The sequence below is a fragment of the Leiobunum rupestre genome, chromosome 3 (genome assembly GCF_980474605.1).
Source record: "Leiobunum rupestre chromosome 3, qqLeiRupe1.1.hap1, whole genome shotgun sequence".
NCBI lineage: Eukaryota > Metazoa > Arthropoda > Arachnida > Opiliones > Sclerosomatidae > Leiobunum > Leiobunum rupestre.
Window position 1 is genome coordinate 8,443,533 of NC_143386.1, and position 18,098 is coordinate 8,461,630.

At 31.2% G+C, this 18,098-nt stretch overlaps 1 protein-coding gene across 1 annotated transcript; it reads left to right on the forward strand.

The window, feature by feature from the left end:
• The first annotated feature begins 354 nt into the window (after window positions 1–354).
• LOC149949322 (uncharacterized) lies at window positions 355–6,591 on the forward strand. The gene is made up of 4 exons (XM_090169195.1): window positions 355–462; window positions 1,788–2,346; window positions 4,063–4,254; window positions 6,227–6,591. Exons 1-4 carry the CDS (start codon window positions 355–357, stop codon window positions 6,496–6,498), a joined length of 1,131 nt encoding a protein of 376 aa, XP_090025321.1. The 3' UTR covers window positions 6,499–6,591.
• The last annotated feature ends 11,507 nt before the right edge of the window (window positions 6,592–18,098 follow it).

Here is an 18,098-nt window from a genome sequence, read left to right on the forward strand (position 1 = left end):
TTCAAAAAACAGGCGTGTTCCAATCTTTTGATAGTCGGCTGGGAAAGTAAACTTTACCCCCCGACTCTGCCTTCGGTGGCGCCGTTAACCGAGCTACGTCTGTGGTTATAAGCCAGTTGGATCTTATTTTATAAGGGTGTGGATTAAGAGATTCCCCGCCGGGTAAAATCCCTCTCTCGATCTCTGGGAGTTGTCTAGAAAAACTACCTCTGACTCCATTTGACGCAAATCGAAACAAATGAACCCTAAAAAATAGATATTTTTAAATTCAAAAGGGTGTGGAAATTTTATGACGACATTCATAATTTTTTACTTTTATTTATTTATATATATTTTTATTTATTTTTTTTCAGGATGAAATCGCTTTTAATTTTAGCGATTATTTTTGTGGAGGCGAATTCGCAAGCGCAGTACAGTTATTTCAATATTCACAGGGATGATGTAGGCCCCTTTCCAACTTTCGTAAGTACGCCGCGTCGCTTACATTTGTATCTTGAAATTTAGCGACATCTAAAGAAAAGATAGCAGCGCCGGCCCTAGGGCGGTGCGAACGGTGCGACCGCACCGGGCGCCGTCATAGGTGGGGGCGCCGAAACGGGATCGGGACGACGGGACCAATAACTTTTGACCGCAAGACCGAAACGCCTGACCTCGCAATGAGATCTCGCACCACCAGAAAAACTTGCTCAGGCCGCTACTGAGATAGCGCCATCTATTTTAATACCCGCAACTAAATGTGTGAAGAAATAGCAGACGACTTTTGAATATGAATGTTGTTTAAAGGGCAACGCAAGTGACCATGCAGGGGGGTAAATCCTGCGTTCGTGGGTCGTGAGCTAAGAAAAATCGAAAATTTCGCGAATCAGAGCGAAATTGCGCCACGTGGCTACACCAAGGAGAATAAGGTTTTCCCGTTGTATTAAATCCTCCTTGTAAAACCAACTTACGACTTGTAGAAGAAAACATAGTTCCAAATCAAGCGCCCCCCTACATGGCCACTTGCTTTGCCCTTTAATTGAAACGATCAGCTTTTATTCAAGATAATTTTGAAAGAGCAGACAGCTTTCACACATTTGGTTTAAAACTCAGTCAGTAGGCGGCGATACAATCTTTCGTCGATTTTCAGTGATTGGCTTAAAGGGAGTATATAAAATGTTTGGAAAATTGTATGTAGTAATTGTGCGTGCAATTATATAAAGAAAGTAAATCCCTTGGATGGTTAAACAGTATCACATGCCTCTGGAAGGGGAGAAGTTAACTGAAATTAGGGTCGAATTTATCAAATGATTCTGTGAACTACCCCCATTGAATTGGGAATAATACTGCTAGAATTACAATAACGATTTTGGTTGCCATGTTTACGAGGGACCTGTTCTGATAAAACTGTACGAAATTCATCTTTATAATTAGGCGGTAGCGCCATCTATATTTTGTAAAGTTATATGGCTAAAAATAAATAAATATTAGCTAACTCACCGTAACTTGAGTTAAAAAGGATCGTGTTGACAGAATAAAATTATTTTTAAAAAATTTCAAAGGTTTGTTGGTTACGAGTAATCATACATTTCAATTTCGCATCAGATTCGCGAAAAAATTAAATTGCAATATAGTTGCTACCACTAGAGACACGGTAGAACGATAAAGTTGATAAAGTCTCCTTATTGAACGAAATTGGTCCCGCGCCAAAAAGATTTAGTTGTACCTCTATTTATTCCCAACTCAATGACTGCCCCCGTGGATTTGGATTATCATTTAAGTATAATTCATAACCACGATTATATTTTCAGAGACCATTCAATCCCAGTTTGCATCCGCTACTGGCAACACCACCCTCAATTGACACCACTTCCGGTGGCGGATCTACGTCTTCCGGGCAGACTGAAACGGCCACAGTGACACCCGTCCCAGCGGGAGACGCGCCAGCGCCTCCGAATCACCCCATCCTCCCTCAATCTTTCTACTACAACAGTTTCGAGCAAGGACAGTCATCGCCATTCAACCCTTTACTTTTCAACGGGTTCCCATCTTTAACCCCAAATCAACCGGCTCCCGAATCGCCGCCACCACCACAGGCGCAACCGGCACCCCAGGTACCATCTATTCCTCCGCAGGTTACCAGTTTCTTCAACCAATTCTACGGTGGTGGCGAAGGATTCCCATTTACCAATCTCAACTTACCGGAATTGAACCTGACCGCCATTCCAGAACTACCTCAACGACTACCAGCAGGATTCCCCTTCAATAATTTCAATTTACCGGAATTGAATCTTACTGGAATTTCAGAACTATCTCTACAAGTTCCCACTGTTCAAAACACCTACGTCGGGAGTGGATTCCCCTTTAACGGTATTAAAAGTTTACAATTAAGTTTCTAATAAGTGTGTCAGTTGCTAATCTTCCTCGTGTTAACTTTTTACTGAAAGTCATTGCTAGATTAACTCACAGATATATCAAATAGCATAGATACCTTACGCCGTAAACAGGCCCGTGGGAAGAACATGGAAGAAGACAGCTAGCAGAAAACCCATATTTTCTAGATGCTGTACGTAATAGTGTCATCTATCGGTGGCCAAAATTAGCATTTGAAAAAAAAACAGGTAGATTAGGCCTAATAATCAAAGAGTATAAAAACTACGTAACCTAGAGATATAATGACGGTCGAAAGCAGTAAACGGAAGTTGTAGCAACCGGGGGGGAAGGCACTCAGTGAATTTGCACTTCAAATTTCGGTACCGCAGCGCCACTACGGCAGTATTTAGTACAATAAATAATAAAACTGGAGAAAAATGGCAGTTACGGTGTTGCGGATGTGCTAAATTTGGCATTTTGGATATTTAATTGTCTAATATCTGTCAATTCAAAAAAGTGACAGTAATTGGTTACTGTTTCGTGATTTTTTAGTTAGAATTTGTGGATTCGTTGTTTCGGTGTTTATTTTCAAAAAGTGAAGAATAAGGCGTTTGTTCTCTAACGTTGCCAAGTCCTAAAGGTAACCAATTCCTTAAGGAATTTTCAAGAATGTTGAACTAAATCAAAATGATAGCCACTTAAAACTGCCGTAGTGGCGCTGCGGTACCGAAATTTGAAGTGCAAATTCACTGAGTGACTTCCCCCCCGGTTGCTACAACTTCCTTTACTGCTTTCGACCGTCATTATATCTCTAGGTTACGTAGTTTTTATACTCTTTGTAATAATGTTGATAACCCTAAAGTAACGTTGAGTTGAAGTGAAGTGTCATTGTTTTGCTTTTGGTTGGAAGATGGCGCTATAACGTAGCGCATTCAGAAAATACGTGTTGTCTTGTCTGCTAGCGGTCACTTCCGTATCAGTCCCCCGTAGAATTATGGATCTATACTATTTCATATATCTATGGATAAACCAGTGGCGCCAATCGCTTTTTTTCCCAATGGGGGCCGAAGCTCACTAATAAACTTGGAATGAGGCTGCTTGCAACACTTTCTTGCTACGGATGCTTAAAAGTAAATGGCCTTTAACATCGGTGGTTTTACCAATGGGGGCTTCGGCCCCGCCACCACCATGGGATCGGCGCCACTGGGATAAACCCCAAATTTTTGGCCGGCTTCATATCTGGACTGCGTTTAGTAACTCTATAAAAGCTCAGCGCTGAGCTCAACGGTCTGCGGTTTTTACTGAACGGGTTTTGTTTACTTGCGGTTTTGACGTCACGTTGCCCGTCCGTTGAGCAACGAAATCATCGGCTGAAAACACATACAGATTGCAGGAATTCTTAACAATTTTGCAAGAAATTTAAAATTCATAGACAGATTGTAGGAATACTTACCAATCTTGCAAGAACTTTATTTTAAGAGCACAGACAGATTGAAGGAATTCTTACCAATCTTGCAAGAACTTAATTTTAAAAGCAAGAAAACCCAAGGTATCTAGAGGTTCTTATCTTTTTGGGTTTGACGTCAATTTAACGTCACACCACATAGCTACCCAGTAATAATTTTGACTAACTGACACATTTATGGAACATAACTATATATAGACAGTAATTATGTTGTTTGGAACCAAATTATATTGTCTCTTTTACTTGAGGTTTCAACCAACTTCCTTCGGGAGCGACGTACTTCCGTGGACCTCAAGGTGTCTATAACGTTCATGGTCAACAACCATTTGGACACGGATTCAACCCCTACCCAAGGCTTTTCCCACAGCCTGTAGTCTACCAGGTTATCTACTATCAACTGCCCAATGGAAATGCAACTTCAAAAGGTGTGGTGTATTTTCGTTGACATAGTAACAAGTTTATGGTGGCCATGACATTATGACGCCAATGGCGGTCACGTGATTATTTGCTTAATGGGATAGTACGGTATTATGCCTCGTACGTGATCTATGACGTAGAAAAATGTAATGGCAGCCGTTTTAAGGAGGGGGCTTAGCTATGTCGTATGCCTACGACGCTACGAAAAAAGCACTTTAAAGGGATATTAGAGCACACTTGACAGGTTAAGAAAAACCCTTCCAGGTTTTAAAAAGGCAACTTCGTAATGCTTTGGCACTACTAACTTATTAACTTGACGAAATGGATGTCCCCAAAGCATTGTGGAAACCCAATATGTTCCCGTCTAGAAGATTACAGATAGTAGAAACTAAATTGTAAAATTATGAGCTAATTAACACGTGCTGTGATTTGTTTGTAATTAGCAACAATAAACCCAAGCTTCTATTAAACCTGGTGCAGGAATCTACACTTTTTACTCCCGTTAAAGAGGCATAACGGACGGTGGGAAAGAAGATTCATGCAATCTGTTGGGGTGGCGGAGTGGTTAGCACTTTAGCCTCGCAGCAAGAGGAGACGGGTTCGATTCCAGCTTGTGGCACTGGGTAAAAACTCGGAAAAACTCCTTCTGCGTTGAGTTTGCAAGTTATCTCCCCACTGGCTTAAAAACTTGTTGAGGTTAATGGTAATAGTAAGTGTAGGAAGCTGTTGGCTCGCGTGGCATGAAGGGCTTGCCACCACCCTCCTACGCAGTGTAACCCGGCCACCTGTTTATAGGCATTAAAAGTCGCTCGATGGATTGGGCCTAAGATGGTGCCTTGGGTATTAGCCTAGCTGATTATTATTTATTTATTCATATTGTGGGAAATTTAAAGGAAATATAACCTCCGACGTGTTCTTTAAGGAACACTTCAACAATTCTAGGGATTACCTTCACCCTAGGCCCAAGTCATCTAGGGACTTTTATATTAATAACAATAAGTATGTCAATTAGGAAAAATTATCACCGAACTGATTTTCAAAGCTGTTGCGCAATCTAGGTTAAGTTCTCAGCACAGAGCCTCCTAGTGTCTAAATATGCCCGAAGCAAAATATACTACTTCCAAGAACGATAAAGTATACTTAGTTCAAGTCCCAGTCGGAGTTTGGCGAGAATGTTGTTATTATAATCGTCATAATTAACGCGTACCTTTGGTGGGTGTGCATTTGTAGGAATTAATCGAAAATTAGATACCGCTCATATAAAAGTTTTAGTATAACAATATCAACAATGTAATCAGTCACACCTTTGACTTCGGTCAGGTATGGGCTGGAAACTGGGTTTCGGCTCAGGCTAACGGAGAGGGTCCGTGAAACCTGGCCGCCTCGGCGGATTGGGTAGCCTGCTGTGGTGCGGCGGGCCTCCGTATGAGGGCACGGCGGTCCTGTTTCCCGGTCTTTTGGAGTCACACCGGGATCTCCGGTGCCAGCTGTGCCGGGTAATTGGGGCTGCTGTGTGCTCGTCGTTCCCCTTTAGGAGCTCTCTCCAAAGGGTTTGACTCTTTACCTACGTAGGTAGAATGTAGGCTGGAGTTGCTACAGCATCCACTCTTAATCCCACTGCTGTGTGCGAAGTGGGAAATGGTCCACCCATTGCTGCACCTTCTGCTGGGTTGAGTGGCTTGCGTCAAAGGTGTGACCATCGGTAGTAGGGTACTACTACCCATGCTGGATTTGGCAGCTGTCCGGGCTAGGTGTACGCTGGCATAGGGCACTATGATGATAGACCTCCGGTGGTAGGGTCTCTGTTACTAGGTACACCGGGCTATAAATTCTGACAAACAGTCACACGGATGAATATGAACGAGTATCACCTTATGATTTCCCCATCTTAAATACAACTGTTTTTACAACAGTGTAAAATAACTTTCCAAATTTAAAAAAGGTATAAGAAATCGGGTATTAAATCTGAATAAATTATTTCAGCTAATGGCACAGCAGCAACACCTCCAACGAGTACTACTCAAAGTAGCGTGGTCATTATTCCTAACATTCCTACTGCCCGAGTAACTGAGGAAGTGACAAAAAGACCCTCTACCACTACAACCACTACTACTACTACTAGGAAACCAACAACAACAACCACCACTACTACTACAATGAAACCTGCAACAACTACTACAATGAAACCAGCAACAACCACGACGGCTAAGCCTACAACAACTACTAAAGCAACGACTACCTCAACTGAAAATACAACGGAGAAATGATTAAATCTTTTATACTATTAACTGTTATTGTTAATTATAGTTTCTGGGAGTCCGTAGTTAATTTAACTGTATAATTTCCAGTGTAAAATATTGTCAATTACTTTGTACGAAATAAAAATATTTTTGTTTAATTTACGAAAAATACTTAGTATATGTAGCATAACAGTAGTGCAGATTCTGTGGTGGCGAATATTTAAAGTCGGGGTGAAAATGTTTTCCCAAAATGGCTGCCTGTGGCTGTTTTATCAGATAAATTCTGGATAAGTAGACGATTTTATCAGTTTAATCTTTGTACACTTTCTCTTCAGGAGTGTAATGTAAAGCCCCAATGCTCAACCCTTGACGAATAATTCACGGTGTAGAGTAATTATCTCCACCAGAACCAGCTAATAGTTTAATTTCACGTAAAAGGTGTACACTTTTTTTACAGAACAAGCGAAAAATATCCACCTTGAAAGTTTTCGTTAAAAAATCCCATTTTAAAAGACAATACAGTACAAAGTCCACAGACTTGACAAATATCTTACCCCTCTCCATGAGTGATTCTTGGAGATACTCACCAATGATGATTTAGAATGATATATTCAGTTACGGTGATGTCTAGCCTACTGCAATGCTCTTACACTTTTTGGTAAGACCTCGACTTAAAATCTACGTTTAGTGTCACCTAGGAGCAACAAACACAACACCCCACACAAGGAGAACGCAACCCGTCAAAAGTCGTGGATTTTCTTGTATACATTTTTCATTGGCTAGACGCTTTAGCGCCTGCTGCCGTCGGAAGGGGAAAAAACGGAAATTGTCTCCCCCCCGCCCGTAAAACGTTCAGCGTAAAGGCTCGTGACGCTCGTCCAATGAATTTCGTACACAACCCTTCGTTAGCGTGTTTAAAGGCTAGCTGCGTTCTCCTTGTGTTTGTTGCTCCTAGGTGTCACCAGGAAACTAAAGAGATACGCTTGGAATGTCTAAGGTTCCATTGGGACGGTGATACGAAAGCGCGTCGAGAAAAAGGCGGGGCTTAACTACGTCAAGTGTAAGACGCAACACGACATTTCTAATTCATTGGCTCGAGGTTTGACGCGAAAAGAATGCGTCGTCATGCCATGTCATGGTAACAAATAGGCGATCTTCCCGCGCAAAAAATAGGCTTATAAAACAATGGATTTAAAAACAGATATTTATTTATCGATTTTATTTTATGCATTGAAATAAAAAATTACACATTTTATGGTAGATATAATAAGTTCAAAAAAAGAGTATTAAATAATGTTTACAAGAAATTTGGGCAAAATTAAACTACAGCGGCCTCATGGTTTTTTTTGTTTTTTTTTGGCGGATAATGTAGAACTTGACGCGGAAATTACGAAGTTAATATTTTTTGGGCCATCTATAACGCGGCCTAGAGGACAGTACCAAGCCATACGCATCAAGTTTATAATTTTAAATTAACTGTATCTCCTTAAGTATTCATTTCCAAAAAATATTTTTAACGGCAATAGATTCCTTGCGAAAAATACTTCAATTGTAGACATGCTAATTTAAATTTTATTTTGCTGAAAACTAACACGGACTCAAAACTAATACGTTTAAAACTAACACGTGTGATAACTGAAACAGAGCTAAAACCGAAACAAACGGTTAGTAACAAACCGCAGTGTAGGCGACGATAATTACACCCAAAAAACGTAAAAGACGTTACTAAATTCGAAGAATTTCCAGAACTTTAAAATTAAATTAAGAAATGAAATCTTCATTTGCGTCCAAAATTAAAAATACCCTCGCTATCTACGTGATAAGGTCTACATTATCCGCAAAAAAAAACAAAACAAAAACAAGAGGCAGCTGTAGGCCCTAAATGGGTTAGAGTGTGCAATAACTGGTGGCTTTACCGGGGAGTCGGGGTCCGACTCTTGTAACCCATAAGGGCGGTGGCGCACTGGGAGATGGCCCAAATGGTCCTATCTCCACCTCCGACTTCGGTGAGGTTTGGGCTGGATACTGAGCTTCGGCTCAGGCTAACGGAGAGGGTCCGTGCAAACTGGCCGCCTCGGCGGATTGGGTAGCCTGCTGTGGGGCGGAGGGCCTCCGTATTCGGGCACGGTGGTCCTGTTTCCCGTCCTTTTGGAGCCACACCGGGATCTCCGGTGCCAGCTGTGCCGGGTTACTTGAGCTGCTGTGTGCTCGTAGTTCCCCTATAGGAGCTCTCTCCAAAGGGTTTGACTCTTTACCTACGTAGGTAGGGTGTCGGCTGGAGTTGCTACAGCATTCACTCTTAATCCCACTGCTGTGTGCAAAGTGGGAATTGGTCCACCCATTGCTGCACCTTCTGCTGGGTTGAGTGGCTTGCGTCAAAGGTGCGATCATCAGTAGTAGGGTACTACTACCCATGCTGTATTTGTTACCTGTCCGGGCTAGGTGGACGCTGGCGTAGGGCACTATAATGATAGGCCTCCGGTGGTATGGTCTCTGTTACTAGGTACACCGGGCTATACATTCTGACACAGTGTAGTTAACTTTACCCGAAATGTGAACCAAAAAGACTTTGCACATCAAGATGGTATTTATAGTCTATGTGGAGGTGATCCTCGGGCACGAAAGGGAGGAAGGATAAACGTCACAGGTGCGCACTTCAATAGCGTCGGTAGACCTAAAATGCATGATGCATTTAGGAATTTAGAAAAATTATAAAAATATGGCCACTGATCTTAATAATTAGAAAAATAATGTGACTGTTAGAATTTACGATAAATATTTGATAATAACAAATCAAATTGCTCAATAATGGATAATATTTTCAAATCTTATATTTAATAAAATAATAAATATTTTGTAAAAAATTAAATCTTTTAAAAATATGAAATCTTTAGAAAACGAAAGCGCTATCGCCCTCTATCTTTTACATTTCGCAAAATGAGAAACTTATGCAGTTCTAAAAACTTTTAATGGATGGCGCTAATGTCTGTTTCGGCTTAACTGACTTTTGAAATTGCAAAACTGGCGGGCTTTCAAATACGTTTCTAGTATTCTAAAAGTAATTAATGGTGCTAGAAAGGCGAGATTCGCGCGAATTAAAGGTGATTCCTTAGAAATTGATAGGCGGAAATGGGTTACTTTCTCAGCGGTCAAGCATGACTGATGGACTTCGTTTGAAAGCTGACCAATAGTCAGGAAAGAAAGGAACAGAGCCTAAACCAATGAAGCGTAATGTTTTTCCATTTCCTCATCGAAAAACATTGATCATTAGTCATCAACTTCAATAATAACTTCACACATCTTATAAGTCAACTTTGAGCCAAGCAACCCAGAAAACTGTTGTGATTAAGTACGATATAAATGTGGTTTTTATAATCATCTCCTTTAAAAATCGCACTATACAAATATTTTAATCCATTGTAAATTTTTTGCAATTTACAAGAAGTTTATTATGAAGTAGCCATCTAAATCATTAAAGGGAATAAGAATTAAATAGAAAAATTATCCGCTAGTACGCGTTACGACAGTAGTCATATTTTTTAATATGAAATGGAATTTGGAATGTTTTGAAGACATTTGAATGGAAATGGGGCGGAAATGGGGCGGAAATGGATATCGGTACAATGGGAATGGATGGGAATTATAAGGTTTCTGCTTCAAATGCAATCATCTAGCGAATTCTCCGTCAATCGCGGATGTGCCCACAGCACGAAAATTTACATCGTGAGGTAAAAGGTAAAATTGTACTGTGTATAAGCCATGGTTCAAGGTCATTAAAAATTTCCATTTCAATTGTCCCCCTGCTAAATTTAAAATCCGTACAAACAATAGATTTTGACTTACTAGCACTTGATTTTTTTTATTTACATCCTGTATAATATATTTTTATAGAATAGAATTTATAATATATTTTTCCAGAATATAATGTATAATAATGTAATTTTATAGAAAATAGTTTATAATATATTTTTATAGAAAATAGTTTATAATATATTTTTATAAAATATAATTTTTAATATATTTCTATAAAATGTAATATATAATTTATAATATATTTCTATAAAATGTAATATATAATTTATAATATATTTCTATAAAATGTAATATATAATTTATAATATATTTCTATAAAATGTAATATATAATTTATAATATATTTCTATAAAATTTAATATATAATTTATAATATATTTCTATAAAATGTAATATATAATTTATAATATATTTCTATAAAATGTAATATATAATTTATAATATATTTCTATAAAATGTAATATATAATTTATAATATATTTCTATAAAATGTAATATATAATTTATAATATATTTCTATAAAATGTAATATATAATTTATAATATATTTCTATAAAATGTAATATATAATTTATAATATATTTCTATAAAATGTAATATATAATTTATAATATATTTCTATAAAATTTAATATATAATTTATAATATATTTCTATAAAATTTAATATATAATTTATAATATATTTTTATAAAATGTAAAATATAATTTATAATATATTTTTTAAAATGTAATATATAATTTATAATATATTTCTATAAAATTTAATATATAACTTATAATATATTTCTTATAATATATTTCTATAAAATGTAATATATAATTTATAATATATTTCTATAAAATGTAATATATAATTTATAATATATTTTTATAAAATGTAAAATATAATTTATAATATATTTTTTAAAATGTAATGTATAATTTATAATATATTTTTTAAAATGTAATGTATAATTTATAATATATTTCTATAAAATTTAATATATAATATATTTTATAGAATATAACATATAATATATTTTATAAAATGTAATATATAATTTTTAATATATTTCTATAAAATTTAATATATAATATGTTTTATAGAATAGAACTTATAATATAATTTAATAAAATGTAATATATAATTAATAATATATTTCTATAAAATTTAATATATAATATGTTTTATAGAATAGAACATATAATATATTTTTATAAAATGTAATATATAATTTATAATATATTTCTATAAAATTTAATATATAATATGTTTTATAGAATAGAACTTATAATATAATTTTATAAAATGTAATATATAATTTATAATATATTTCTATAAAATTTAATATATAATATGTTTTATAGAATAGAATTTACAATATATTTTTATAAAATGTAATATATAATTTATAAAATGTAATATATAATTTATAATATATTTCTATAAAATTTAATATATAATATGTTTTATAGAATAGAATTTATAATATATTTTTATAAAATGTAATATATAATTTATAATATATTTCTATAAAATGTAATATATAATTTATAATATATTTCTATAAAATGTAATATATAATTTGTAATATATTTCTATAAAATGTAATATATAATTTATAATATATTTCTATAAAATTTAATATATAATTTATAATATATTTCTATAAAATGTAATATATAATTTATAATATATTTCTATAAAATGTAATATATAATTTATAATATATTTCTATAAAATGTAATATATAATTTATAATATATTTCTATAAAATGTAATATATAATTTATAATATATTTCTATAAAATGTAATATATAATTTATAATATATTTCTATAAAATGTAATATATAATTTATAATATATTTCTATAAAATGTAATATATAATTTATAATATATTTCTATAAAATGTAATATATAATTTATAATATATTTCTATAAAATGTAATATATAATTTATAATATATTTCTATAAAATGTAATATATAATTTATAATATATTTCTATAAAATTTAATATATAATTTATAATATATTTCTATAAAATTTAATATATAATTTATAATATATTTTTATAAAATGTAAAATATAATTTATAATATATTTTTTAAAATGTAATATATAATTTATAATATATTTCTATAAAATTTAATATATAACTTATAATATATTTCTTATAATATATTTCTATAAAATGTAATATATAATTTATAATATATTTTTATAAAATGTAAAATATAATTTATAATATATTTTTTAAAATGTAATGTATAATTTATAATATATTTTTTAAAATGTAATGTATAATTTATAATATATTTCTATAAAATTTAATATATAATATATTTTATAGAATATAACATATAATATATTTTATAAAATGTAATATATAATTTTTAATATATTTCTATAAAATTTAATATATAATATGTTTTATAGAATAGAACTTATAATATAATTTAATAAAATGTAATATATAATTAATAATATATTTCTATAAAATTTAATATATAATATGTTTTATAGAATAGAACATATAATATATTTTTATAAAATGTAATATATAATTTATAATATATTTCTATAAAATTTAATATATAATATGTTTTATAGAATAGAACTTATAATATAATTTTATAAAATGTAATATATAATTTATAATATATTTCTATAAAATTTAATATATAATATGTTTTATAGAATAGAATTTACAATATATTTTTATAAAATGTAATATATAATTTATAAAATGTAATATATAATTTATAATATATTTCTATAAAATTTAATATATAATATGTTTTATAGAATAGAATTTATAATATATTTTTATAAAATGTAATATATAATTTTTAATATATTTCTATAAAATGTAATATATAATTTATAATATATTTCTATAAAATGTAATATATAATTTATAATATATTTCTATAAAATGTAATATATAATTTATAATATATTTCTATAAAATGTAATATATAATTTATAATATATTTCTATAAAATTTAATATATAATTTATAATATATTTCTATAAAATGTAATATATAATTTATAATATATTTCTATAAAATGTAATATATAATTTATAATATATTTCTATAAAATGTAATATATAATTTATAATATATTTCTATAAAATGTAATATATAATTTATAATATATTTCTATAAAATGTAATATATAATTTATAATATATTTCTATAAAATGTAATATATAATTTATAATATATTTCTATAAAATTTAATATATAATTTATAATATATTTCTATAAAATTTAATATATAATTTATAATATATTTTTATAAAATGTAAAATATAATTTATAATATATTTTTTAAAATGTAATATATAATTTATAATATATTTCTATAAAATTTAATATATAACTTATAATATATTTCTTATAATATATTTCTATAAAATGTAATATATAATTTATAATATATTTCTATAAAATGTAATATATAATTTATAATATATTTTTATAAAATGTAAAATATAATTTATAATATATTTTTTAAAATGTAATGTATAATTTATAATTTTTTTTTAAAATGTAATGTATAATTTATAATATATTTCTATAAAATTTAATATATAATATATTTTATAGAATATAACATATAATATATTTTATAAAATGTAATATATAATTTTTAATATATTTCTATAAAATTTAATATATAATATGTTTTATAGAATAGAACTTATAATATAATTTAATAAAATGTAATATATAATTAATAATATATTTCTATAAAATTTAATATATAATATGTTTTATAGAATAGAACATATAATATATTTTTATAAAATGTAATATATAATTTATAATATATTTCTATAAAATTTAATATATAATATGTTTTATAGAATAGAACTTATAATATAATTTTATAAAATGTAATATATAATTTATAATATATTTCTATAAAATTTAATATATAATATGTTTTATAGAATAGAATTTACAATATATTTTTATAAAATGTAATATATAATTTATAAAATGTAATATATAATTTATAATATATTTCTATAAAATTTAATATATAATATGTTTTATAGAATAGAATTTATAATATATTTTTATAAAATGTAATATATAATTTATAATATATTTCTATAAAATTTAATATATAATGTTTTATAAAATAGAACTTATAATATATTTTTATAAAATGTAATATATAATTTATAATATATTTCTATAAAATTTAATATATAATATGTTTTATAGAATAGAATTTATAATATATTTTTATAAACTATAATAAATAATATATTTCTATCAGCGTAATAAATGTCTTTTAAATATACTTCCTAGTTCTAGCTGTATTTTATTTAAAAAAGTTATTATTATAATTAGACGAAATGTCGTTGCGTAATTTAAGTTGGTATCAGCCATTTCTCACCTCGGTACGTTATTAAGACTGTTAATAAGGATTTTAACAAGCATCGCTTCAACAACGCCTCGCTCTGATAAATTAGCGGTGTTCACACTAGCCACTTTGGAACAGTTTTTAAACGGTTTCGAAAAATAATATTGAACATTTTCGGTGTCAACTGTATTAATAGCCATACGATAAATACAATAGAAAGCAAAATATTACAATTTACTCGTTCGAAACACTTTTAAAACGGTTCCTAAGTGCCTAGTGTGAACGTGGCTTTTGTGTCGGCGAAATACGCTGTTATAGTAATTATCGCTCAATTTTTCAAGTAGCGGAATAAGCTGGTTTTAACTCGCACCAAAAAGACCATCTGTTGGGGATATCGCCGATTGTCTTGGTCGGTCTTTTCGAGACCATTGTTCGTGCAACGCTAACGAGGGCAATCAGGAAATTAACTAATTCAACTATATACATCGCCAATAAAATATGTATCGCTTTTTTACACGATTGACAACACTAGCGTGACCAAGGCGTGACTTTAAAATAATTACAAAAAATTTTGATAGTTAGTTTTCAACGCTCTTTGGGTTTAGGAATCTTTGTTAGGTTAGATTTATTTTATCGTATATAACTATAACACAAATGCAAATGTTTTAACGGACTTATCTAACGGTAATTTCTATAATTTCGCCACACGAGGATCGAAGGGGCCCTGGCGTACATTAGTTAGGCTTATTTCCGGCGGATAACTATGCGGATTCATTGTTAATTTATGACGGAACAGTCGGGCTTATAGTCGACTAGAGGTTTGTCTGTCTTGGGGTAAAAACGAAGCTTATACCGGAAGTAAATGAAGTCAAATAACCAGCATTAAATGAGCCAAAGTTACCATAAGTAAATGAACTCAGTTTCCAGGAGAAGATGTGCGGAAGATACCGTAAGTTGAACCGAAGTTACGATAAATAAATGAGCCGAAGTTACAACACGTAAATAAACCGAAGTTACAACACGTAAATAAACCGAAGTTACAACACGTAAATAAACCGTAGTTACAACACGTCAATAAACCGAAGTTACAACACGTAAATAAACCTAAGTTACAACACGTAAATAAACCGAAGTTACAACACGTAAATAAACCGAAGTTGCAACACTTAAATAAACCGAAGTTATAACACGTAAATAAACCGAAGTTACAACACGTAAATAAACCGAAGATACAAAACATAAATAAACCGAAGTTACCGGAAGTAAATGAATCGAGGTACCCAGCAGTTAATGAACCAAAGTTACCAAAAATAAATGAAACGAGGTACCCAGCAGTTAATGATCTAAAGTTACCAAAAATAAATAAAACGAGGTATCCAGCAGTTAATGAACCAAAGTAACCAAAAATAAAAAACGAGGTATCCAGCAGTTAATGAACCAAAGTTACCAAAAATAAATAAACGAGGTATCCAGCAGTTAATGAACCAAAGTTACCAAAAATAAAAAAACGAGGTATGCAGCAGTTAATGATCCAAAGTTACCAAAAATAACAAAACGAGGTATCCAGCAGTTAATGAACCAAAGTTACCAAAAATAAAAAAACGAGGTATCCAGCAGTTAATGAACCAAAGTTACCAAAAATAAAAAAACGAGGTATCCAGCAGTTAATGAACCAAAGTTACCAAAAATAAAAAAACGAGGTATGCAGCAGTTAATGATCCAAAGTTACCAAAAATAAAAAACGAGGTATCCAGCAGTTAATGAACCAAAGTTACCAAAAATAAAAAAACGAGGTATGCAGCAGTTAATGATCCAAAGTTACCAAAAATAAAAAAACGAGGTATCCAGCAGTTAATGAACCAAAGTTACCAAAAATAAAAAAACGAGGTATCCAGCAGTTAATGAACCAAAGTTACCAAAAATAAAAAAACGAGGTATCCAGCAGTTAATGAACCAAAGTTACCAAAAATAAAAAACGAGGTATCCAGCAGTTAATGAACCAAAGTTACCAAAAATAAAAAAACGAGGTATCCAGCAGTTAATGAACCAAAGTTACCAAAAATAAAAAAACGAGGTATCCAGCAGTTAATTAACCAAAGTTACCAAAAATAAAAAAACGAGGTATGCAGCAGTTAATGAACCAAAGTTACCAAAAATAAAAAACGAGGTATCCAGCAGTTAATGAACCAAAGTTACCAAAAATAAAAAAACGAGGTAACCAGCAGTTAATGAACCAAAGTTACCAAAAATAAAAAAACGAGGTATCCAGCAGTTAATGAACCAAAGTTACCAAAAATAAAAAAACGAGGTATGCAGCAGTTAATGATCCAAAGTTACCAAAAATAAAAAAACGAGGTATCCAGCAGTTAATGAACCAAAGTTACCAAAAATAAAAAAACGAGGTATCCAGCAGTTAATGAACCAAAGTTACCAAAAATAAAAAAACGAGGTATCCAGCAGTTAATGAACCAAAGTTACCAAAAATAAAAAAACGAGGTATCCAGCAGTTAATGAACCAAAGTTACCAAAAATATAAAAACGAGGTATGCAGCAGTTAATGAACCAAAGTTACCAAAAATAAAAAACGAGGTATCCAGCAGTTAATGAACCAAAGTTACCAAAAATAAAAAAACGAGGTATCCAGCAGTTAATGAACCAAAGTTACCAAAAATAAAAAAACGAGGTATCCAGCAGTTAATGAACCAAAGTTACCAAAAATATAAAAACGAGGTATGCAGCAGTTAATGAACCAAAGTTACCAAAAATAAAAAACGAGGTATCCAGCAGTTAATGAACCAAAGTTACCAAAAATAAAAAAACGAGGTATCCAGCAGTTAATGAACCAAAGTTACCAAAAATAAATTAAACGTGGTATCCAGCAGTTAATGAACCAAAGTTACCAAAAATAAAAAAACGAGGTATGCAGCAGTTAATGATCCAAAGTTACCAAAAATAACAAAACGAGGTATCCAGCAGTTAATGAACCAAAGTTACCAAAAATAAAAAAACGAGGTATCCAGCAGTTAATGAACCAAAGTTACCAAAAATAAAAAAACGAGGTATCCAGCAGTTAATGAACCAAAGTTACCAAAAATAAAAAAAACGAGGTATGCAGCAGTTAATGATCCAAAGTTACCAAAAATAAAAAAACGAGGTATCCAGCAGTTAATGAACCAAAGTTACCAAAAATAAATAAAACGAGGTACGCAGCAGTTAATAAACCAAAGTTAGTGGGCAACGAGACAGCTGCCATCTGTTTCATTTTTAAGAAGGTTGTTATAAATTAAGCAATAAAGTACGCCGAGATGATAAGTGACTTATATATAAACATAGCAGTCAACGCGAAAAGCTAATAAGCTGCTTTGGTTGTATTGAGAAACCGCCTAGATCGTGGCCCCTGATCCTACTCGATCATTAAACAACTACCACTGAGGAACGAATTA